Consider the following 24,092-nt stretch of genomic DNA (forward strand, 5'->3'; position numbering starts at 1 on the left):
CGGTGTGTGGTGGATGAGAGAGGCTGAGTCCGTGGGAGCTGAGTCTGCCTGGGGGTGGCGAGCCTTGCAGAGCGCTGCCCCGCTGAGGACCCAGGCTGCGATGCCCACTGGCGTTGTCAACGGAAGCTGCAACGGGCATTTCCTGGGCTCGCCTGGATTCCAAGCTCGCTGCTGTTTCCATGGTAGCCAGAGCTGCATTCTGACTCCAGTGGCCCAAACAGCAAAAGCACTGGTGCTAGGAACAGTTAGGAAAGTGAGGAAAGCCCCCCTCATTGCCTTCCAATTAAGTAAAGAACAATGTCGTTCTTATTCAGTGATTGCTGGGGTGGCAGAGGCTTGAGAAGACCCGAGGTAAGGAAGCTCATGGGCGCAGAGCGTGTTCTCTTGGGGGCCATTTGACTGTGTTCTGACATCATTTCATTGTAAGTGAGCTTTTGTTGCAGGCTCTCTAAGGCTACCTTGCTCCCCTTGATATTTGGGAAACTGTTTTAGTAGGACATGAAGAAGGTTCTATTTTAAGTGATGTTGTCATCCTTGGGAGCCTGTAGCTATAAAATTGTGGGTTCAAGGCCAGCCCCTGCTGGTTAGTAAGACTATCTCAAAGAAAAAAAGGAATTTCATTTTAAATCCTTGTCCCCTAAATTCTTTGAGTGCCGTATTTTTGTTGTTGTTTGTTTGTTTGTTTTTGTTATTTTCGAGAGATGGTGTCTTACTGTGTTGCCCAGGCTTGTCTCAGATTTGTGGGCTCAAGTGAGCGTCCCGCCTGAACCTCTCGAATATCCAGGACCGCAGGTATGTGCACCTTGCACCTGGCTTGTCTTTTAAAAGGTAGAGAAGAAAGTACTCGGGTTTGACATCTACTCTTACGCAAGCAGTCCACTGAAAGTCAGTCGGGTAATGAGTATATTCTGCATTTGCTTTGACCTGGCAGGGAGGCTGGGGCCAGGTGGTGTGGGACAAAGTCAAACAGGTGGTGGGCATTGTAGGATTCTGAGTGACTGGAAGACAGGGCCCCACAGGACCTCAACTATGACCCCAGGTGAGCTGATGGACAAGTCGCAGGTGAACTCCAGGTGAGATTCTGGCCTTGGTGCTCTGAGGATTTCCCTGCCAGCCTTAGCAGCCTTCCTAGCCATCTTTGTGGCAGACAAGGGAATCCATGAAAAGGTTTAAAGAGACACTGGCCAAGTCTGTAAGTGTGCAGGGCCGTCTAGTATAGGTGTGTGCGTGTGTGTGTGTGTGTGTGTGCGTGCGTGTGTGCATGCACGTGAGCCAGCAGGCTCACCTTCACCACAGAACCCCAGGTTCCCGGGCAGTAAAAGGCTGGGCTCACTGATGTGTAGGGGAAGCGGGCGTGCTGTGCCCAGAGGGGCTCAGCCTTTCCACGAGGCTGGCGTCCATGGGTCCCCTGTGGCACCCTGCCTGGGGTTTGTGTTGGGGGAGAGATGGCTCCATGAGCTCAGCTCTGCTGAACCCAGGTGGCAGGTCACAGCTCTGTCCGCAGCCGGCTCCCATCTTGCAGCGGGGTGTGGAGACGCCACATAACTGGTTCTGCAGGAGGGACAGGCAGGACTCCTACCACTCTTAGCAATGGAGACCCTGAAGGGCTCCCTCTTGGCACGAGGGTACCTGGAAGTCCCTGTGGGCCCTGTTTTATTTATGCTTGAAAGGCAGACACATCCAGCCCTCACCACCCTACCCCGGCCTCCTCCACCTCCAGGTCCACAAGCTGAGTGAACTGGAGTCGGGGCAGGTATGAGGGATGTCACAAGTCCACGGCTAAAGTGTCCTTGACAGTCTGTGACAGGGGGTGTGGCTCAGGTGGTAGTGCGGTTGATGAGCTTGAAGCCCTGAGTTCAAACCTCAGTACTGGGGGAAGAATAAAGAAAGCTGGGTGTTGGCGGCTCCCACCTTATAATCCTAGTTACTCAGGAGCTGCTGAGGAGCTGAGGATCTCACTTCAAAACCAGCCTGGAGGGCTGGGAATAGGGCCCAGTGGTAGAGTGCTCATCTCGTATACATGAAGCCCTGGGTTCGATTCCTCAGCACCACATAGATAGAAAAAAGCTGGAAGTGGCGCTGTGGCTCAAGAGGCAGAGTGCTAGCCTTGAGCAAAAAGAAGCCAGGGACAGTGCTCAGGCCCCGAGTTCAAGCCCCAGGACTGGTAACAAAAACAAAACAAAACCAGCCTGGACAGGCTCAGCAAGAGACTCCCCAGTTAACCAGCAAAAGGCTGGATGTAGAGATGTGACTCAAGTGGTAGAGGACCAGCTGTGAATGAAAAAACTGAGTGAGAGCACAAGGCCCTGAGTTCCAGTTACACACAGCACAGGGGAAAATTTTTTTATTTTTAGCAAAACGGTTTTTGCTCCTCATCAACAGTGACAATTCTGGGGAGACCACAGAATCACATGCCTAATTTGTGTTTGTTATGTCTTGAACTAGGGGTGCCCTTTCTACAAGTGACCCGCTTAGCACCCAGGGGTGGAGAAGTCCACACCTGACCTGTCACCCGTGTGAGCCAAGTGAACGCTGGCCACTGTGCAGCTGTCCTGTGCCTCCTTGTTAGTTCTGGACCTCCGTTTCCTTTTAGTTGTTTCTAGGTATGTCATCAGACTACTTACTTACTTTGAATATAATGATAGTTGATGGATTTTCAAAAGCTTAATAAGCGTTACCTTTTAGAACACTTTTAGATTTGTAGCAAAATGGAAAGGACAGTACCGAGAGTTCCTGTACTCCCCCTGAGTACACACAGCCCCCCCCATCAGCCCTGTAAGAACCCTGTAGCACATGGTGGGTGCCCTTTCCTGGAACTAGTGTCGTCATCACTCAGAGTCCTTACTTCACGTGGGTGCCCCCTCGTGCGTGTGCTTTGTGCGTGTGCATGCGTGTGGGAGTGTGTACAGGAGCACGTGTGCGGGCTGTGGAGCATAGGACTGCGCACGTGCGCAGCGTGTCTGCGTGGCCGTGGGCTCACTGTAAGGGCGGCGTGGGTTGCCAGTGCCCGTCAGATCCTCCTCTGCCAAGCTCGTGTTGCCATTGAGTACTGGGACGATGCGCCCGCCTAAAGCTCGCAGCCGGGCGCGGGGTGCCAGGGAGCAGTCACTGCCCGGGCGTGGAGGGCTAGTCAGCGGTCACTGTCCATTACCTTTTTGAGGAGACTGGTGCACGGCCGGCATTCCCACACAACAGCTTGAAGGAAGTCACGTGTCTTGGCATCCGTCCCCCTCGAATTAGAAACAGGACAATAGAGGAAGTTGTTGGTCGGAACAATGGTCATTGCACTTGTCTGAGTGCATCTGCAGATCTAACAACGTGGTGTGTTGTCTGAGTGCTCCGCGTTGCTGGAGGAGGCTCCAAGGCCACGGGCTTTTCTTTGCTGGGGAAAACCTGTGCGGGACCCCTCGCTGGCAGCCTGAGCGGGGCAGAAGCTGGAGAGGTCCTTGCTTTTCCATGTTCTCAGCGGCCCAGAGGGGGCGCTCAGGAATGCAGGACTGTCTGCCTGGAGCCGGAGCCAGAGCAGGCTGTCCTTCCCTGCGCTTCCCACGGGGCGTCCTGCTGTGGCTCAGGAGCTTTCCACGGGGTCCTTCAGAGGAAGCCTGTAACGTGCACGGGCCCCGCCACGCGTCAGGCTTCCTTCAGGGAACTGTAGACGTGCCCCGCGAGGACGCCCGCCGAGGTCAGTTGATGGGCACGTGCTGACCCCACGGGCGCCAGCCCTGCCCCTCTGGCTTCTTCCTTTTCTTCTCATGGCTTCCTACCTTTCCATCTCTGATGAGACGCCAGAGATGGGGTGGGGGAGGTGGCTGCGGAAAGGAGAGTCTGAACCCTCCAGGTCAGGGTGCCCAGGAGAGGCACAGCCCTGTGCCACGCGAGCTTTGCCCAAGTCCCCAAACGAGCCCTGAGCTTGCCTTCAGTCTGGAGGACAAGACCACACGTCTTCAGCGCTCTCTCTGCCTGTGAGCTTGGGGGCACCATCTACCATCAGCTTCGTGTGGGGCCCTCCATGTTTTGGTAGTGGATAGGAGACTTGCTGTCAGTTTATAGTTTTGTCTATTCTCAGACACAAGGATTAGATTACAAATTAAAACATGAAAATAAAAATGAGCTGGGGAGGGACTCAGGAACTAGAGTAAATGGGCAACGATTGCCTAATGTCTACTGACCAGTTAAAAATACAAGGAAAGAGAAAGTCTGTTTAGTGTGACCACGACGAGAGATGAAGAGGTTGGAGGCGCAGACCCCGGGCAAGGACATGGCCTGGTGGTCAGACGTTTGCCTGGAAGAAACAAGGAAGTGTGCAGAAGCCATGTTGGCCTCCTGCTGAGCCCTGGGAGGTAGGGCGGCCTGGACAGCAGAGAAGACAACAGGACACAGCTGTGTTGGAGAGCAGGGTTAGGTTTTTACAGTAGGTAACCAATAAAGGAGACCGCCACGCGGTATTCAGGCAGGAGAGAAAGTTTATTACCAAACTGCTGCTGGCCTGCGGCCCAGGTGATGCCTGGCTGGAGAGAAGGGGCGACCCTGCAGGGGGGTTAGGATGGGACCCCGGGGAAGGGGGAGGAACTGCCTCCAGGTATGTGGGTTACCCAGGTAACTGGGTGGAGACTTAGCCAGGTGGGGGGGCATCTGCATGGAGCCCTCCCGGGCGGACCTTACAATCAGCACTCTCTGTGCCGGTTTGTAAAATTAATGGAATCTCATAAAAATACCAAGGACGTTTTGGCGTCCCCGAGCTGGGCACCCTGCCCTACTTCCACTCGCTCCTTAAGTTCCTGGGACATGGGAGGGTAGTTCGGGAAATGCTGCGCGGGACGGAGGTGGCGAGCCAGTGCTGAGCCCGCAGAGGCTGCCCCTCTCCGGCTGCAGCTGCTGACAGCAGGTGTGTCGGACGCGAGTGAACACCTGTGGGGAGCGGGGAAGAGCCCCGAGCATCACAACCTGGTGTGTGGTAAGGCACGTGGGGGGCACCAGCCCTACAAAGCTCCCAGTGGCTGCCAAGAAAAGATGAAAAGGCACCTTTACCTCACGCCAAGTGTGAGAATATAGATCAGGTCTAAAATCATCCGCATGGTTTTCCATGGGAAGCCAACCCTGTCACGTACCCCGTAGCAGGTTCTGTATTTTCTGACCCAAGTCTTTATGCAGCACACCCTTGTAATACTCTGGGATGTGTCCAGTTGCTGACCCTTCTTCCCTGACCCTGTGGTCTTAGGCACCCATCCTTTGACCTCTGCTCCAAAGCAGAAGTGTCCACGGTGGTCACGTGCCAGCTGGAGCCGCTAGCCCTCCTTTGAGAATGCAGGCTTCCCTCATCTCCCTCCCTCTGCAGCTCTGTCTAGATCCTAGGTCCCCGTATTTAGTCCTCCATGAGGTGCTGTGACCTTTTTTGGGGGAGTAAGATATGTAAGCTTAATTTTGTATGTTATTCTGTGCCCCTCTCCCCAGAGCTTTGCAAAAAATTGGATTTGGGCCTGTGACTGTACCGATGGCTCAAACCAAACCTCAGGCACCTGAGGATGAGCAGGTTGGTTCTGTCCTGGCAGTTAGCCTCAGCTCCGCCCGGCCTGTGGTGGACATCACTTCCGTGGTAGGAGCACCTCCACCCAGTGTCCCGGAGGTGACTTCTCAGAGGCAAGGGACGCGGGCAGGCTTTTACATAAGAACGACCCTGAAGGTGCATGTCACTGGCATCAGTATCGACAGCCAGCGTGCCACGTGAAGTCTGTCCGTGTGTGCCCTCGGTGTGCTGCTCCAGAAAGGGAGGCAGCCACGCCGCATGCACACCGTTCACTTCACAAGGACTTCAGGGGCCTGTGAGCTGTGCTGCCCCCAGCTCGCGGCTCATGGCCGATCAGGGTGGGAATAGCTTCCCAGGGCAGACAGCTGGGCGTCCTCACCCGCTCATGCAGCTCCTCACTTCACTGGGCTTGGCTGAGTCCAGTCCCACCACGAGGCCAGGGGTGGGGAGGGGCCGAGAGAACCCAGTTGAGGGAGGCCAAATCCCCTGGCAGCGCCTCCAAGGGCCTTAGGTGCCGCTGCTGTGGGGCCCTTCCCCCCAGGGGCTCCCATCTGAAGAGGGAGCAGGCCCTTTGCCTCAGAGGCCGCACCTAGCGCACAGCCCCAAGTGTGTGTGTGTGCTCACACACACACACACACACACACACACACACACAGTGCCTGGGGTGCTCCCTGCCCCACAGCCGGCCAAGTCCAGACATTTTATCAGAAGACTCCACAGTGCCCTGCCTGGAACCCGCTTCTTCACACACTTCCACTGCTATGGCGCACACACACACACACATACACACACACACACACACACACACACACACACACACACACAAACTCTGGCCTTTCCCAAACAGCTGAAGCCAACCCCATAGGCCTGAAGGCGGCTGTGGCCAGAGGCCACGCTCTGTACAGGAACCACTGCACGTTGCTGACTCCCAGCAAGCCTTCCCACAAAGCTGCTTAGGAACAGCTGTGCTGGGGGAGAGCAGGGCTGGCCAGTCTGCAGCACCCCTTCCAGCAGCCGTCCTCGGGCTGCCTCTCTGCCAGCACGTGGCTTGCCCCTGGGGGGCGGGGCCAGGTTGGGTGGGTGCTGGGAGCCTGGCAGCCCTCCCATCTGAACAGCTACAAAGGAAGCTGCTCCCTCACCCCCGTCCAGGGCACAGGTTGGCACACTCACCCAGCGACCCAGCTCTGAGCCCTGGATTGGCTGGACTGACCAGCAGGCTGGTGTGCGTACGTGTGTGTGCATGTGCTAATGCACACACGACATTCCTGAGACCTGACAGACTCAGGACCCGAGTGCTGTCTCTGAGCTTTTTTGCTTAAGGCTAGTGTTCTACCATCTGAGCCACGGCGCAACTTGTGGGTTTTTGGTAGTTAATTGGAGCTGGCTTTGATCCTCAGATCTCAGCCTTCTGAGTGGCTAGGATTACAGGTGTGAGCCACCGACGCCCAGCTAGTTTTCACACTTTAAGAGTGGTCACAAAGCAACCAGACAGGAGCATCCCCAGCGCAGACTGTACGTGACTCAGAGCCTAAGCCATTACCATGTACCTTGGTGGGAAAACTAGCCACGTCTTGCCTGGTAGACTGGTTCAGAACATTCAGAACCAAGGACTTGAGCACTTTGGCGCAAAACCTTAGAGCAGACTGTCTCGGCTTTTCGACTATTGGCCTTCGAGGCCAGACACTCTGTGCTTCAGGGCTGTGGTATGCACAGGGGGTGCTGGGCAGCTTTCCTAGACCAACTCTTCCTCCAGCCGTGACCGTTGGATTTGCCCCTGGCTGAGGACACTGCCGTGGAGTAGCTCAGGTCTGCTTGTCTACTGCCTGGTTTTTAGCTGTTGCTGAAATGTGCCTTGGAGCTGAGGCTTGGTCTTCTTTTCAGAGTCAGTCTCCCAGGACAGCAACAGGGTGGGACGGAGGGTTGGCTGGACCGAGGAAAGGGTTTGCTCTTCGTAATGATGTTGTTAGGATTTCTTGTACAGTGAGTGGCCGCTGTTCCATCACAGGCCTGTGGCTGTGTTTCCTGGGAATCCCCTCTGGTCAGGTGGGAGAAGGCAGTAAAATGACAACCACTGTGGTGTGGTATCAACAGGGTTTCAGCAATGATTCAGTAAAGACAAGGATGAGGACATAAGTAAGTGGTGTATTCTCCTTGGATCTGGGGTGTGGAGTGAGTGGGGTGTCCTCCTTGGATCTGGGGTGTGGGGTGAGGGAGGTGTCCTCCTTGGGTCTTCCCCAGTGGGAAGCAATTCTGCAATAAGGTCTTTGGAAGGAAGATTGCAGGCGGGCCACAGTTTAGGGCCTGCTGTGGCGGAGAAGCTGGCAGGGTAAAGGACAGTGGTGTGGTGGAAGCATTTCAGGGGCCTGGACTACGGGGACTCGGCTCAGCTGACGGTGGAGGTAGCAAGAGCGGGGATGGGACAGCCGGGTGATTGTCTGTGAAGCTGTGCTATCCCTGCCCTTTGGGGACTGGGAGGGAAGAATGGAGACGTTTCTGTCCTCTCTCCCAGGGAGGGCGTGGCTAAGTAAGAGTTCATCTTTGGTGAAGTGGTTATTACTAGAAACATTTTATCAAAAGCAGTTGAAATTTTTCCATTAAGCTATCAGCCCCTAGACCTGCCTTAATGCACGATGTGAGCACCAGTGCGGGCTCTCAGTCCTTCCTTTAAAGCACTGCGGTGGAGCCCAGTATTTGGAGACCCACCTCCAGAAGAAGATGGGGTGCCACACAACCCAGGTCCTACCTTGTGTTAGGGACCACTGCCCTCACTCTCTTAGAGCATTTCTCCTTTTATATCCCCTCCCTTCCTTTCCCTTCCTCCCCTCCCCTCCTTTTTGTATTTTGCAACAAGATGTGAGCCCAGACTGGCCTCAGAAGCCTCCTGCCTCAGCCTCCCGAGTGGTGGGACTGCAGCACCTGTCACCACGCCCAGCTGCCCAGGGCATTCCGAAGGGGCTGGGGCTGGTTACTTTATTGCGGTGTGTTTGTCTGGGTGGAGACCGGTCCCGAGCTGGCTGCTCCGGCACGGTTGGAGCAGATTTTAGGACTGGTGCTATGGGCTCCCTCGCCCCCTGGGGGTCTGTGGACTCCGCGTTAGAGGCATTGTTTGGCATGGATGAGCATCCTTCCCACTCCACAGGGCCTGTAGCTCCACGTGATCACCAGTGTGTATTCTAACCAGCCCACTGCCGGAGAGGCTGACAGAGACCCAGTGTCAGGACAGACTCTGAATTTCCCACTGCGCAGCCCTTCTTCACCTATCTCCCCTCTTCCACCTTCCTTCCAAGGTCCAGGTGCTGACCAAAGAGTCCTTCCTGCGCTTCTCTTTCAGCCTCCACCACCTCCACCTTTCCGCACCACCACCATGCCGCCGGCCAGGAAGGGCGCTCCTGGTGCGTGCACCTGACAGACAGAGGTGATGGAATTAGCCTTGGCCAAGCGTTCGTGTCTGCTCTGCCTCCCTTGCCAGTCCCATGCATATCCATCCCCAGGACTAAACTTCCCATGAGCCAGGGTCACAGACACACCAGCCAGGGCCGAGAGTCTAGAGAGGCCGGAGCCCCCGGGGGGCAGCCGGGAGCAGCAGCGCGCCGAGGCCGCACCTGACTCTGCCGGGTTGTCTCTCCTGTCTTGCAGATCCTCCAGCCACTCGATGGGGATTCACCAAGCACCTCCTGTGTGTGTCACCTTCCCACCTCTCTGTAGCAAGAGAAGTGCCTGCCGCGCCTCCACAGTCATGATGACGAAACTGGTATTAACTGAGTGGCACTTATGGATTTTTAACTCTAACTCACAGTGAGCCAGCAAGCCATATGTTTACAGTCCAACCAAAATCCCTTCTGTTTTGCTGCACGTCTCCTGCGATTGTGAGAAGTACAAGGAGGAATATAAGTGTCACTTGCCGAGGAGGGCACGCGCACCTGAAGCAGAACAAGAAGACGTCTTAATTTATCACTGAAGAGAGATGATAGTATTATTTATATAGATAGAATAAATATATATATATTTTTGGTGGTAATGAAAATGGCTCCGCAGAATGCCGACTCAGAATCTATGCAAGTTCAGGAGTTGCCCGTGCCCCTGCCAGACCCGCAGAAACCCGGAGACACGGAGGCGGAGAACCGCGACGAGACCATCAGCGAGGGGTCCATCGACAGGATCCCCGTGCGTCTTTGGGTGATGCACGGGGCGGTGATGTTCGGCAGGGAGTTCTGCTACGCCATGGAAACAGCGCTGGTCACACCTGTACTGTTACAGATTGGTAAGTGCGCCTCTTGTGGGCGGGGCTGGGGCCGAGTGGCCCAGACACAGGGTCCTGCCCTGCCCTTTTCTCCCCCGGCCCGTGCGGCCCAGCACGGAAGGCCTGTCCTCCCATGTTGCTGTCAAATCGCAAGCTTGGGCAGAGCATCGCTGAACGTGGAGGGCAGGATGGAGCAGCACTGACGGCCCGGCCCGGCGAGCCATGGCAGCCGCCAGCCCTCCTCCACCCTGTGGGAAGTGCTCACCATGTGCTCACGTGTACACACGTTTCCCCGGTCCTGTGGTTTTCCTTGTCAGTATCTTTCAAAAAGAAGTTTTAAACTTTGATGAAATTTGGCCTATCGGTGTTTCCCTTTATTCTTTATACAGTAAGCTTTAGAGCTGCTGAGGCCAAGGTTATGGGTTTTTTCTCTTAGACGTTCTTCAAGAGGTTTTACAGTTTTAGATCTAATGCGTCTTGAATTAATTTGTGTATATAATGCGAATTAGGAGTTCCTCTCCCTTGCATGTGCCTGCAGCCCAGTTGTTTCATCCCTTTTCAAAAGAACCGCCCTTTCCCACTGAGTGAATTCCGTGGCCCCTATTGGCCTGCGCTACTCCCACCTGTGAGTCTGTGTTGTCAGTGGCGCTCTGCCATGCATGTGCCAGGGCGGTGATACCTCGCCTAGCTGGGTGGAGCATCCTTGAATTAGGAAACTGATTCCTCTACTTGAGTTCCTCTTGTGGTTATCTCAGCCGGTCACATTTCCATATGCATTTTAGAATTACCAATTTCTATGGAAAAGCTTTTTTAAAAAACTGCAGTGAGGATTAAAGAGAATTGTAATATTATTAAGCCCTCCAATATTTGGTTGTGGCATGTCTCCTTAATACGGCTTTTTCTAATTTCTCCCAGTGATGTTTTGTAGCTGGCAGTGTATAAATCTCATATGTTTTGCCTAATTTTCGCATCATCTGAAGGAGCTCCAGGGCGGGTGCTCAGCGCATAGGAGCGGCAGGTCACCTCGTTGTTCTCTGGTCTTAGAGTGGAAATCCGGCTGTGTCTGCCCAACCCAGACGCTTCCCAGACGCTTTGGGGCTGCCGTCTCCGCCCTGGGGGATGGGTGCTTGCTCTTGCTGCCCGCTGAGCCCGGCAGCGGGCTCCCTCTCCGTTGCCCCTGGTGAGCTCCGGGCAGCGGCATTGTCTGCGCTGGTGTTGGAGGAGCCCGTGACGGGAGAGAGGAGGCGGATGTGTTGTGGAGAGTGCTCCTTCCGCATGCTGGGGACCAGGAAGGCCGGGGAGGGGAGCAGGGTGCTGGGAAGCAGGGACAGTCCACCCAGCTGGAGGGAGAGCAGCCCTGGCCCGGCCTATGGGGTGCCCGCCCGCCCTCCCCAGGCCCTCCTGCGGGGGGGGAGGGCTCACCTGCCAGCGCTGTGTTCCGAACTCCACAGTGTTTCCACTCCGTTCATCAGCTGCCTGCAAGCGCACAGCGAAGCATCTCCCGCTCGTCTCCAAGGCACCCAGGTTCTGTCCCGGTTGCTCCTGGCTCCTACGTGGAGCATCTCTTAGTCAAGCATCTTTGTGTCTGTCTCTTAGCATCCCAACAGACCTTAAGCTGACTCCACATTAGATCCGAGAGCTGCCCTTTACACCGCTCCTCCAGCATCTGTCAGGCTGCGCGTGGCGGGGAGGAAATGCTCCCTTCGTCCGCATGTGCGTGCGTGTGCGCGTGCGCGTGCAGGGGGCGGGGAGGTGGAGAGGCAGGGGACTGACGGGAGCCTCACATCTGCTGGGTGACAGGTCCTGCCGGGCGCCCCTGGCTGTCCTGCATGAGGCTCTCTTCCCTTCAGATCCTCTGCTTCTTGCTTCCTTACTCCTTTCACTAGGCTCCAAATTTCAACCATTCGTTGAATAGTTCAACTTTTAGAAAATACTTTTTTTTAAAACGTGCTTTATTGGGGCTGGGGATATAGCCTAGTGGCAAGAGTGCCTGCCTCGGATACATGAGGCCCTAGGTTCGATTCCCCAGCACCACATATACAGAAAACGGCCAGAAGCTGTGCTGTGGCTCAAGTGGCAGAGTGCTAGCCTTGAGCGGGAAGAAGCCAGGGACAGTGCTCAGGCCCTGAGTCCAAGGCCCAGGACTGGCCAAAAAAAAAAAAAAAAAAAAGTGCTTTATTGTTATTGTAGAGGTGATGCGCAGAGGGATTGCAGTTACATACTTCCTTTCGCACAGTGTCTCCCCTTCCCTCCTTCTCTCCAGCCCCTCCCTCCGGTCCCCACCCACGAGTTGTAGAGTTCACTTCCACCCGTGGCCAGTGGGCTCCACTGCTGCACTTTTTCACCCTTTTCCCCTTGAGTTCTGTGCCTTCCTCCCCCCCGGTCCTTCCAAAGACGTACACTTGAACACATCATGCATAAGGTAAAGAAGACAGAATCATCAAAAGGTAAAGAACTCAAGGCTTGTTTCCATACCTGGCATTCACTTCAGCATGTATGTTATTTTATACAAAGGTGAAGAGGACTTGGGCACTGCACCGTGGTGATTCTGCCCTAAGAGTACCTACCCTCTTTTGACCTCACCGTGCGCGCCAATCTACAGTCCTGTAGCATTTGTCACATCCCAGTGCATTTCAGCTCTAACTTGGGAAAGACTCTTAAGGGCGTATGGTATCTCAGACCCGGGCTCCAAGTTTGAAGTAGGGGTGGCCAATCCTAGGGCTAGCATGGTTTCAGTGGTAAGACCCTGCCACTGCGCTGCTGAGGAGGGGAGACGGGTCCTCAGGTCCCATGGCGTGGCGCCAGCTCATGGAGGCCTTGGTACATGGCAGCCCCTTGGGGAGAGCAGAGGCGCCGAGCTTGGGAGGTCTGTGTGCCGCCCACCTTCCGTGGCGGGTGGCAGGCGCCCATGCCACCTCTGTGCCATCACCGTAGGGGGCAGAAGGCCATGGGGGCCTTCTTATTGTTATTGTAAAGGCGATGTGCCGAGGGGTTACCGTTACGGAAGTCAGGTAATGAGTCCATTGCTTGTTAGACAGTCGCTCCCTTCCCTCGCTCTCTCCCAGTTTTTCCCTCCCATTCCCACCCACCAGTTGCATAGTTAATTTTCCACAGTGCCCAGTGAGCACCTCTCCTGCCTTGGTCCAACCGGGGGGGGGGGGGCGGGGGGGCAGTCGTTTTCCACAGTGCCCAGTGAGCGCCGCTGCCCTGGTCCACCCTTCTAGAGGAAGGTTGAGAAGCCGCCCCCAGCCCTGTGAGAACGTCCCCGTGAAGAGCCAGCCGGCTGAGTCACCAGGCCGGACCCTGTGGGGCGCCCTCCCGTGCTTTGTTCCCATGTCGCGGTTTTCCCTTGGGAAGGAGAAGTCCCGCCTTCCATTCCCGTTTATTGTTTCCCTCTTGGCTCAGAAAGTACTCTCAAGGGAAAAGGAAGAGGAGATAACGGAGGAAAAGGGTGCCTCTTGTTCTCTGGGCTTGACTCATGAATGAGCTGGGTTAGCGTGGGATCCTACCTGCTCCGCCTGCTCCATCCTCTTGAAGGCCCGACCGTGGCACCGAGGAGCCGGCAGGGGTGTCCTGGGATCTACCCGTGGGGGAGTCAGATTTGTCCTCTATCCCCAGGGGTGGCCGGGGCAGAGGAACAAAGCTGCTGCATCACCTTGTAAATGGCCCTTGGGTTAAACACACCACACCTGACTCTGAGGCAGCTTCCTGAGTGGTCACTGGATGCCCCCCTTTCTTCTTCACGTGGGACCCCCACTCCCAGGTCACTTGGGGACGGGTGATGGCCAGGAACAGGGTGCCGATCGGCTAGTGCGGCAGCCTGGCGCTGAGCCACCGCCGGGGGACACCGGGCCTGTGCACACTGTCCGCTCACCTCCTGGGCGGGGGAGCTCCTTGCCCCCTGCACTTGAGACACCTGGGTAATGGTTGGGTGCAAGCGGCGGAGCATCTGTTGCTGCTGGGGACTTGGCTTAAGTTTAGAGTGCCTGCCTAGCAAGTGTCAGGCCTTGACTTACGCCCCAGTAATGGGGTGTCTGTCTGTCTGTCTGTCTGTCTGTCTGTCTGTCTGTCTGTCTGTCTCTCTCTCTCTCCACGGCAGGCCTCTGGGGAGAACTGAGAAACGTGTCTGTGTCTGCATTAGAGTGGCCCTAAAAGTAGGTGAGTGTGCTTGCACACTGACATGCATGCCGTGGCACCATGGTGACGGCTGGGCACTGGGGCCTGGGTGGAGCGCAGAGGCCTGGCCAGGTTGGGGGACACTGTGGTCCTGCAGAAGGCGCACACCCTGTTCCCACAGCGCCCCCCACGCCTTTCAAGGGCCCCGGGTGATACCCGGGAGCTGATCTGGGCCTGTCCGGAGGCGCCAAACAGCCTTTGCTTTGTTTACCTGTGAATCAAGGCTGGAGGTGCAGCTCGGTTGTAGAGCACCCGCGTAGCACGCGTGTGGTTTGAGTGTCAGGCCCAGAGCTCCCCCAAAACAGATTTTGTATTTTTGTCTTGTGTATTTTGGTTGGGTGCACACTTCTGCATGGTCCTAGCCTCTCAGGAGTCAGGGGAGGATTGCTTGAGTCTAGAAGTTCAAGACCAGCCTGGACAGCAAGAAGCCTCCCTCCCCCAGCTAACATTCTTTGTCTTTGTGGTGCTGGGAATCAAACCAGTGCCTCATTGTGTGTCAGGAAAGCATGCGGTCACTGAGCCGCACAAACTTAATTTCAGAAATCAAGGGAAGGAAGGGAAATCAGACCCCAGAGCTCAGACCGTTTCCTTCTTGGCAGAAAGAGCTCTTAAGTTAGAATCATCTCTGCCCTGCTGCACTCCACACCCCGTGTGAGGGCCGGGCTAGCACGCCCAGCCCCGTGCCCGGCCCAGAGAGGCCCGGTGTTGTGGGGCACCCACAGGCTTCCTACCCGGAGCTTTTCCTTTTTCACCATTTGACCCCGAGGGTGGGCCGACCCACCGGGAGGGCCGGGGTGCAGTGCTCGGAGAGAAAGGCAGCGCTGGAAACAGTGGTCAGCTGCTTGTGCACAATGTTGTTTGGGTTGGGAAGTGTGGGTTTCCTTGCCTTTCCTTCAGATCCTTGTACTTTACAAACAATGTCACTAGTCGTCTTTCCCAAGGAATCAGGCTATTCTCCTCACCGAGCACCTGCCTGCTGTGGAGGTCGAGGGGCAGCCCGAAGCTCGGGGCTCGCGCGTTGGCCTGGGCAGGTTCTCGGGAGGGGAAGGAGTGAGTGGGAACCCGGCCCTCCCCCGCTCCCCTGGCCAGGGTGGAGGGGCTGTGTGTGCTGGGCACTACTACTGTCTGGGCCCTGGGCAAAGGTGGTGGAGCTGGCTGGGCGCCCTCCTGTCTAGAGAGGTTCAGAAGCAGTATTCTGTTCCTTCCCTTCACAAAGAAGGGAGCTTGCGCAGGAAGTTGGGGCGGTGCCTGCCCGTCTTCCTCTTGCCGTGCTGGGGCTGAGCCCCACACACTTCCCCGTTCCCAGCCGAGCCTGGCGGCCTCGCGCGGCGGCTCCACGCCCCCTCGCCCTGTGCTCCTCTGCTGCCGCCAGTGGCCCTCCCCCAGCGCTCGCCCGCCTTCCTCAGGTGCTCGGGATCGGCAGCGGGCCCCACGGGGTCAGGCAGTGCCCCTCCTTGCTTGTCGCAGGTCAGGGCATCCCACCCCACGGTGACCTTGAGAAGCCCAGCGCGGCGTCCGCGTGTCACCTGCACTCTCGTCTGGCCTTGGCTGGAGGTGAGGCAGAGTTCACCTTGAGGGCCTCGTGGAAGCACCCGGTGCGCCGGTCCCTCCGCGCTCAGGAGGGCCGGCTGTGGGGGCGGGCCGTCCACGGGGACAGCCGTGCCGGTGCACGCGGGGAGAGTCGCTGCCGTGTCCGGAAAGGGGGTGGGTGGGCCCGGAATGAAGCCGCCCGGCCCGCGTGGAGGCAGCACAGAGCCCGAAGCGTGTCGGGCCATCTCAGGTTTCTGCTGCAGCTGCTCGAGGACCAGGTGGCCCGCGGGGGCCGCTGCGGATCTCCCCAGCACCTCCGCCGGGAGGCGTCGGTACAGGCGGTGGGGGGCCGGTTTGGATGAGGGTGAGGTACGCTGCGAGTGGTCCCCGAGTGGGCGGCCAAGTGTGGCAGTGACCAAAAGGGCAGGCGGGGTGCCACCCGGTCCCTCCGTCCCGGGACGGCCTTGCATGAGGGGCAGACGTGCTCAGAGCCAGTGCCGTGAGACGAGCCTCGGGCTTCCCGCCCTGCACCCCGACGCAGGCGGCTCCAGGGGCCGCCCCCCCCGCAGACGGTGTGCATCTCTGCAGAGGTCACTCAAGGACGCCGGCGTTTCCCACCAAGAACTCGGAGCTTCTGTTCTCAGGAGTTTGTGTTGTCATGAATTGTCCCAGCATACAAACCTATCTGGACCGGGCCGGCTTTGTCCATTGAGAGAAAGAATGTGAGTTCCTATTCCCACCGCGGGCCTTTTGTTCCACGTTCACAGGCCGCTTTCCCAGTGCCCTGCCCCTCCCCCTGTGCCGCTTTATCAAAAGTGTCCTTGTGAATAGAGGCTTACGATGCCTGTGATGGAGCGTCGCCGTGACCTCACACCCACGGACGCGGGGTGACACAGCGAGTATTTCCTGTGAACGGGGAGTCTTCCGGGTCCCACCATTGTTGTTCAGCTTTGGCCTGGAAGAAAACAAAAATTATTTACTAGGGCCAGCGCTGTGTTTGTTGAGCCCTGGGCTGGGAATGGCCCGATCAGGTTGTCCCCGGGCAGCTCCGCCGGGGGCGGGGGGGGCGGGGGGGACCTGCTTTGGAGACGTGATAGGGAAGTCCTTGCTTGACTTGCCAACGTTTCACAACAAAGAGCACTGTCGCCAGCTCCTCCGCGGCTCTTCCGGGTCTGCCCCCGTGTGACTGGACGGCACTGCCCAAGTGAGCTCCTCAGCGAGGAGAAGCAAGTGGGAGGGGAGCCCCCCGACCCCGCTCCCCCCCCCCGCACGTGCGCAGGTGTTCAGCACTCTCTCCGTGGCTGTCCCTCCCCGGGCCCTCGCCCCTGGCAGGCAGAGACGTCGGCTGGGTGCTGGCGTAGCAGTCACCTGGCAGGACCCGGCAGCCGGGTCTTGGGAGGGCCCTGACGGGGGGGGGGGGGGGGGGCGGGGGCGGGGGCGGGGGCGGGGGGGGCGTGTCATGGTGGGCGCCACACGTGGTTGGGGCACAGCCTCCGCGGCCAGGCCGAGTGGCCGCCGTGTGGCCCTGGAGGAGGACGAGCTCAGGGCGCCGCCCGACGGGGCGCTGGGAGGGTTGGCGGATGCCCACTGCGGGGTCTGCTTTTCCTTTCTTTTCTGGCAGTCGTAGGGCCTTCCTCTCGGGGTCCAGGTGCCGTCCCTGATCTCTCTCTTTGCTCAGAGCCAGCTCGCTATCACGTTGAGCCACAGTGCCACTTGGCGTTTTCTGCCGGTGAGTTGGCAGTAAGAACCTCGCAGACTCTCCTGCCCGGGTGCCCTCTAGCCGCAGTCCTCAGATCTCGGCCCCCTGAGTAGCGAGGGTTCCAGGTGCGAGGCGCCGGCGCCCTGCCGGGGCTTGCGTGTGAGGTGGGGTTCCACTAGGTCGTGGGGCAGGTCTGAACCCTCTGGGCCCCCCTGCTGATTGTGGCCGAGCCTCCCGAGTGCGGGGACCACGGGCAGCAGCGCGCCCGGCCACGCGGAGTTTGAAGCCCTGCCGCGGGAAGGGATGGGTGGCTCGCAGCCCTGCGTGGAGGTGTGCCCAGTCTCTTGACACCGGTGGCCTCGGGTGGCTCTGCGGCGTGGCATCCCTGGGTTCTCTCTGATTTCCAGTGCCCCAGGCAGGGAAGGAGGGTGACGTGAGACTCCGCGTGGCGTGGGGAGTTGGGGCTAAGATGGTGGCTCCAGTGTCAGAGGCCCTGAGTTCAAACCCCAGTAACTGCCACCTAGACCAGTGAAGTCCCAGTGTCAGACCAGGAGGAGCCATCGAAGGCTGTTGAACACCGAGGTAACTGAGCAGGTCACCCCAGCCCCAGATGGTGAGTGAGGAGATCAGGCGGCCAAGCACGGATCCGCTGGTGATGTCGGGGTCCAGGCTTCCCGTGAGAGCAAGCCTCCAGTTGGAAGTACTTAGCAGAGCAGAATCCCAGGCCCACGACGGTCTGCTGTGCCCCATGCAAAGCTGGGAGTGCGAGGGGGGAAGAGGAAGGGAATCTCCTCCCGGGAAGACGGGGGACAGCAGGACCCACCCACCAGGACACTGTCACTGACTGGTGCTTATGGCACCTGCTGTACCAGATAGAACACCAAGCGAGGGCTGGGGATATGGCCTAGTGGCAAGAGTGCTTGCCTCGTATACATGAGGCCCTGGGTTCAATTCCCCAGCACCACATATATAGAAAACAGCCAGAGGGGGCGCTGTGGCTCAAGTGGCAGAGTGCTAGCCTTGAGCACAAAGAAGCCAGGGACAGTGCTCAGGCCCTGAGTCCAAGCCCCAGGACTGGCCAAAAAAAAAAAGAACACCAAGCGAGGTGCTCCCTGTGACTTCGGCCCTGAAGGGCTTGGCGCTGTGACCAGCTCTCGCTTGGCTACGCTGGCTGGGGTGGCATTGCTGACGTTCACGGTGGGCGTAGGCCGCTGGGGACCCCGGCCTGGGCCATCTCTCTGTGCTTGAAACATCTCTTCGTGAACCTGTGAGGCCGGGCGCCCGGGAAAATTGGGTCAGGAGACGGCAGGAGTGTCCTTGGGTCCTTGGAGGTCTTCGCGCCGAGGCAGCACCTGCCCGAACCTCTTCCATCTGTCTTGCCAGCTGCTCCTAGCTCCAAGTCCCAGCTGGTAGCAGGTCTCAAAGCTCCTGGGAGGCCAGCGGGACAGGGGAGGCCTCGCTGGGCAGCAGAGGATGCCTTCAGACCCCAGCCCAGGACCCTCGCCAGCCCCGGAGCTGCCACCGGCCCCTCTTGCAGGCCATGGAGCCAGGAGCAGGGACAGGACCGAACCCAGAGCTGGCCGCCCTGGGCCTGCGATACCGTGGAGGGGGAGGGCGCAGGCAGTATCTGGGCTCAGCCCGTCAGGTGGCCAGTCACTAGTAACTGTCATCGGACTGAGTCGCCAGCCCCTCGCCAGTGAAGTGGAACCGCAGCACAGGTAGAGGTCTGAGGTACTATGAGAGGTAGAAGACCGCGACGCGCGTACCGGATTACCAGCCCCCGAGGGGCATTGGGAGGCTGGGCGGCGGTGGCCAGGGCGCCTGCGCGTGGGACCCCGAGCTGTGCCCGCCCCAGCCTCTGTCTCGCCATGCCATGCCCAGCTCGCCCTGCCTGCCCATCGCTCACCCCCGCCCCCCCGCCAGCGCGCAGGGCAGTGGCCGGAGGACTCGGGGGGCTCACTGCACGGTTCCCGCTCCTCGTGAAGTCACAGCAGGGCACCACACGCCCCTGTCGTCTTCACGTTTGGGGACAGCAAAGCTGGGGGCGACAACACAGCGCACGCACGTAAAACACGCAGCCCTCTCTCCGTCTCCCCGCCCTCCTCCCTTCTTCACCGCCTCCCTCCCCACAACCCTCCAGGCGGAGTTTCCTGACGTGGCCTAGACCGGCCCCAAACTCAGGATCTTCCCGCCTCAGCCTCTTCCGTGCTAAGGTCACAGAAACGGGCCCTGCATCCTGCTCTCTTTTTCTATTACAACTCTCGGCCTGGAGCTTTTCCTTCGCTGCTCTCTGTGACTTGATGGCCAGCTGCCCTCCCACTGCGGGGGCAGGCCGCCCCCGCACAGCGCCTCACGGGGGCTCACTCCTGGACGTGTGCAGGGGGCGGGCAGCATGGCGTAGAGCGCCCAGAACTGACACTCCGGGGAAAAGCCGAGGCTAGCCTCCGATCCGCCACTCAAACTGCTTCTCCTTCACACCGTACTCCGTTACCAGACGCTCGAAAGGAGAGGAGAAACGATGATGTGACCTGGACTTGAGACTGACGCGGATGGCGGCTCGAGGGGAGCTTCTTAGCAAATCTTATCTGAAGGAACTGGGGACACCAAGCAAGGCGCGCCGCCGGCCATGGTGGCCACTCCCGTAACGCTAGCCCTGGCAGACGCAGAAAGATCGTGAGCGCTAGGACAGCCTGTGCTGTGTGTACAGTGAGATCCTGTACACACACGCGCGCACACACACACACACACGCGCACACACACGCACGCGCCCACACACACGCGCGCACCCACCCACGCACACACCCTCGAGGGCGGTACAGCGATTACCTGGCTTGGGCAAGGCCTTGGGTTCCATCTCCAGCATGGAAGGAAAAAAGTAGTAAATAGCAGCAGTAGTAAGAAGAAGGAGTCTACTGGAAGTGGAAATTCTTCAAAATTACACTATGAAAATAAAAGGTTAACTGATTAAGAGCCCGCTGGAGATGACAGAATAGTCTGTGGACTTTGAAATTAATCAGGAATGATCTGCAAGGAAGAACAGATTTCAAAAGAAGTGCAAGGCGAGTGGTGGCGGCCGGACCCGCCGCGGGGACGGCAGACATGCCGGCTGGTGCACAGCCAGGCCCTGCGGCGGGGCGGCTCTGCCACCTCACAGGGAAGAGTCTGGTCTGCGGGGTCCTGGAACTGCAGTCCCCGTAACGCAGACTCCCTGTGGGGGCCTGGGCTCTGGGGGCCCCGTAATGCAGACTCCCTGTGGGGGCCTGGGCTCCGGGGTCCCGGTAACGCAGACTCCCCGTGGGGGCCTGGGCTCCGGGGTCCCCGTAACACAGATTCCCCGTGGGGGCCTGGGCTCCGGGGTCCCGGTAATGCAGACGCCCCGTGGGGGCCTGGGGTCTGAGGGTCTCCCCCTGTGCTGAGGCAGAATCATGAGCTGGCTGGTGGATACTGGCCCTTCCTCCCTCTCTACCAGGAGTTGAGCCCCAGGAGGACCACTCACCAAGAAGCCCCGGGGCCCCCACTCAGAGGCAGAGGCTTGAAGACACCCAGCCCTGTGGGTGTGGGAGGCCTGGGGCAGTGGCATCCATATGTCTGCACCTCCAGCTGTGGCCCAATCCAGACAGCTCGGACCAAGACCTCTCAGGGAGTACACTGGGCTTGGGCCGATGGCAGCAGCTAAGTCCTCCCCCCCCCCCCCCCCCCCCGCCCGCCCCGCGCCTGTTGGTGGAGCTGAGCCCCCGGGACAGTGCACTGACGGGCGGGCGTGTCTCCTGGCCTGCCCGGCCCGGGCAGCGGAGCAGCCGTGCTTTGGACAGGTGCTTCCTTCACGTGTGTACTGTGTCCTCCCACACAAGTTTATTTTTCCTGCCAGTTCCACACAACACCGTTTTTGTTTTTTTTTTCCAGTGCCTTTAGCAGTGTAAAATGCTAGCCTGATGAGGTGCTGGGCCAGACGGAGCCTTTCTTCTTTTCATAATTTGTTAAGGAGTTATACGAATAGGCTGCAGTGCCGAGTGAGGTTATAAATACAGTGCATCTCGGGCCACGTCGCTCCTTTCGCATCCCCGCATTTCCCCCTCCTGTCCATTTGAGCCTTTTCTTTTTTCTTGTGCTGGTCCTGAGGCTTGAACTCAGGGCCTGGATGCTGTCCTTGAGTTCTTTCGCCCAAGACTAAGGCTCTACCACTTGAGCCACAGTGCCACTTTTGGCCACTTCTGGCCATTTTCTGTATATGTGGTGCTGGGGAATTGAACCCAGGGCCTCATGTATACGAGGCAAGCACTCTTGCCACTAGGCCATATTCCCAGCCCCCACTTTTGGCTTTTTAGTGGTTAATTGGAGATAAGAGTCTCTTGCATTTTCCTGCCCAGGCTGCTTTTAAACTGTGATCCTCAGCTCTCAGCCTCTGAGCCTTTTTCTTTTTGGTCATTCACGGGGCTTGAACTCAGGGCCTGGGCACTGTCCCTGAGCTTCTTTGTGCTCACGAGCACGGCGCCGCTTCTGGTTAGTGGGAGCTGAGACTCTCGTGGACTCTTCTGCCCGGGCTGTCTTCGAGCTGTGGTCCTCCCATCTCGGCCTCCCGAGTAGCTAGGATGACAGGCGTGGCCGGCTGAGGCTTTAAGTCCACCGCCTGTCCACACCCCGGGCCGCCATCGGCCTCCAGAGCCGCGGCCTGAGCGGCACCCAGTGGTGGCCGCAGAGCCTTCCCGAGCCTTCGCCGTCCGCGGCTCTGCGCGGCCGTCCACGCGGCCCCCGCCGTCCACGCAGCCCCCGCCGTCCACGCAGACCCCGCCGTCCACGCAGCCCCCGCCGTCCACGCGGCCCCCGCCGTCCACGCGGCCCCCGCCGTCCACGCAGCCCCCGCCACCCCTCCCGCCGGTCCTTCTCTCACCTTCTGTCCAGCCGGGGGGCAGTGTGCAGAATGAGGGGGTGCTGACCTTGATCGCCGGCTGCCTGGGCTTACGTTCTGGGGCCGCCACCCCTCCCTGTGTGGGTGGGGGAGGTCGCTTGGCGCCCCGAGTCCTCGGCGCCCCACCTCCCCAGGCAGTGAGGAGGGCCCCGTGGGAGAGGGGGCGTGGAGGCTGCAGCCCTCGAGCTGGACGCCCCGCTCGCGCCTCCCCTCCGCTGTGCAGCCGCGTCTGGGGGTGCCCGAGCCCCTCGAGGGCCGGCACCGCCGTGACGGGCCTTCACCGGCGAGGCCCGCGGCCACGGGCTCTGACGCCCCGCCCCGCCCCGCCCCCGTGACCCGGCCCGTGCGGAGGACGAGCGGCCCGCGGCGGCGGTGCCTGGGCTCCGCGGTAACGCCCGTGTCCCCGCAGGTCTCCCGGAGCAGTACTACAGCCTCACCTGGTTCCTGAGCCCCATCCTCGGCCTCATCTTCACCCCGCTCATCGGCTCGGCCAGCGACCGCTGCACCCTGAGCTGGGGCCGCCGCCGGCCCTTCATCCTGGCGCTCTGCGTGGGCGTGCTCTTCGGCGTGGCCCTGTTCCTCAACGGCTCGGCCATCGGTAGGCGTCCGGCGGGCGCAGGGCCACCCACGTGGGAACGCCGCAGGAACCCGTTCACAGGCAGACGCTTCCTGTTGTGCGCGCCCGCGGCCAGCGCGGATCTCTCACCACGTCCTGTTTCCAGCTCTAGCCCAGCGATTAGCTTTCCTTTCCTCTCTTTTCCTCCTTTGCTTAGCCGTGGTCCTGGAAGCGTCCAGCGCGCGGCCCGTGGGGTGTGTTCCCGGTCCCGGGCCCGTGTGTGGTTTGGCCCTTCTCTGTTGTTGTGTTTGGGGTTGGAGTGACTGGGTGGGGGAGTATTTTTGCCCTGAGGCGCCCATCCGAGCTGGTTTTCTGGCACCTCAGCCGGCCTGAGTGGGAGCTGAGCCTGGGAGCTGCCCCTGGGCCGCGGAGCCCCGGGAAGCCAGGGGTGCTGCAGAGAGCGCCCAGAAAACACCCTCCGCGTGGAGAGCGCTCGGCTCCTCGGGGCCCCTGCGTCCTGGGAGCCCCGGCTTCGGGCTTGAGGCCAGCGGGGCCTCGCGGGAGTTGGGCGCAGCCTGGGAGCCCTGTCCCGGGCCCGGGCTTGCCCCACGCCTGCCACCTCAGGCCTGTGTTTGGCTGCCGCGGGCCCTCTTGCTGGCAGTCAGGCCCCGGCCGGGCCCGTCCTGTGCGGGGGCTGACGCTCGATCCCGAGGCCTAGGTGGGACTCCCCTGAGCAGTCAGGCCCCGGCCGGGCCGTGCTGTGCTGGGGCTGACGCTCGATCCCGAGGCCTAGGTGGGACTCCCCTGAGCAGCGGACGTTGTGCCGCTGCATCTGCCTCTGGCAGCCATGGGGCACCCTCGTTGGGGTGCACGGGCCAGGCTGGGCTGCCCTTTCCCCCGGCTCCCGCAGGCCCTCAGCCTGTGGGGGTCGACCCATGTTTGTGAAGAAGCGAGGGTGTGCGGCGGGAAGGGGCAGGGAGACGGAGACGCGGGGTGGGAAGGCTGGCCCTCCCTCCGCGGGGAAGCCGGGCTCACAGCCGCCCCCTCCCTCGCTCTGCGCAGGCCTGGCCCTTGGCGATGTCCCCACCCAGCAGCCCATCGGCATCGTCCTCACCGTGCTGGGGGTGGTGGTGCTGGACTTCAGCGCCGACGCCACCGAGGGGCCCATCCGCGCCTACCTGCTGGACGTGGTGGACAGCGAGGAGCAGGACATGGCCCTCAACATCCACGCCTTCTCGGCAGGTACGTGCGGGGCCCCCGGAGAGCACACAGCCCCCCCCCCCCAGGTCTGGTGACCAGCCCTTGCCCACCATCGAGACCAGTAGGACACAGGGACCAAGGGTCCAGGACAGGGAGGGTCAGCGCTGCCCGGGGGACCTGCCTGCCGGTGGGTGTGGCCCGTGTGGCAGTGACCACGCCTCCAGCCACACCGAGGGATCGGCGCGCGGGCAGGCGCATCGG

The 24,092-nt window shown here is 59.6% G+C and overlaps 1 protein-coding gene across 3 annotated transcripts in view; it reads left to right on the top strand.

Moving 5' to 3' along the window:
- Positions 1 to 24,092, top strand: part of Slc45a4 (solute carrier family 45 member 4) — a 60,344-nt gene that overhangs the window by 31,355 nt on the left and 4,897 nt on the right. For 2 of the 3 annotated variants that reach the window (XM_048358442.1, XM_048358443.1), the window contains exons 2-4: positions 9,161 to 9,785; positions 22,485 to 22,673; positions 23,694 to 23,873. In XM_048358442.1, coding sequence (XP_048214399.1) covers positions 9,542 to 9,785; positions 22,485 to 22,673; positions 23,694 to 23,873 — 613 coding nt within the window. In that variant the 5' untranslated portion in view covers positions 9,161 to 9,541. Of the gene's footprint in view, positions 1 to 8,899; positions 9,786 to 22,484; positions 22,674 to 23,693; positions 23,874 to 24,092 lie in introns of those variants that run through there. The other variant, XM_048358445.1, reaches the window with a different exon arrangement.

Source organism: Perognathus longimembris, chromosome 12 (genome assembly GCF_023159225.1).
Source record: "Perognathus longimembris pacificus isolate PPM17 chromosome 12, ASM2315922v1, whole genome shotgun sequence".
NCBI lineage: Eukaryota > Metazoa > Chordata > Mammalia > Rodentia > Heteromyidae > Perognathus > Perognathus longimembris.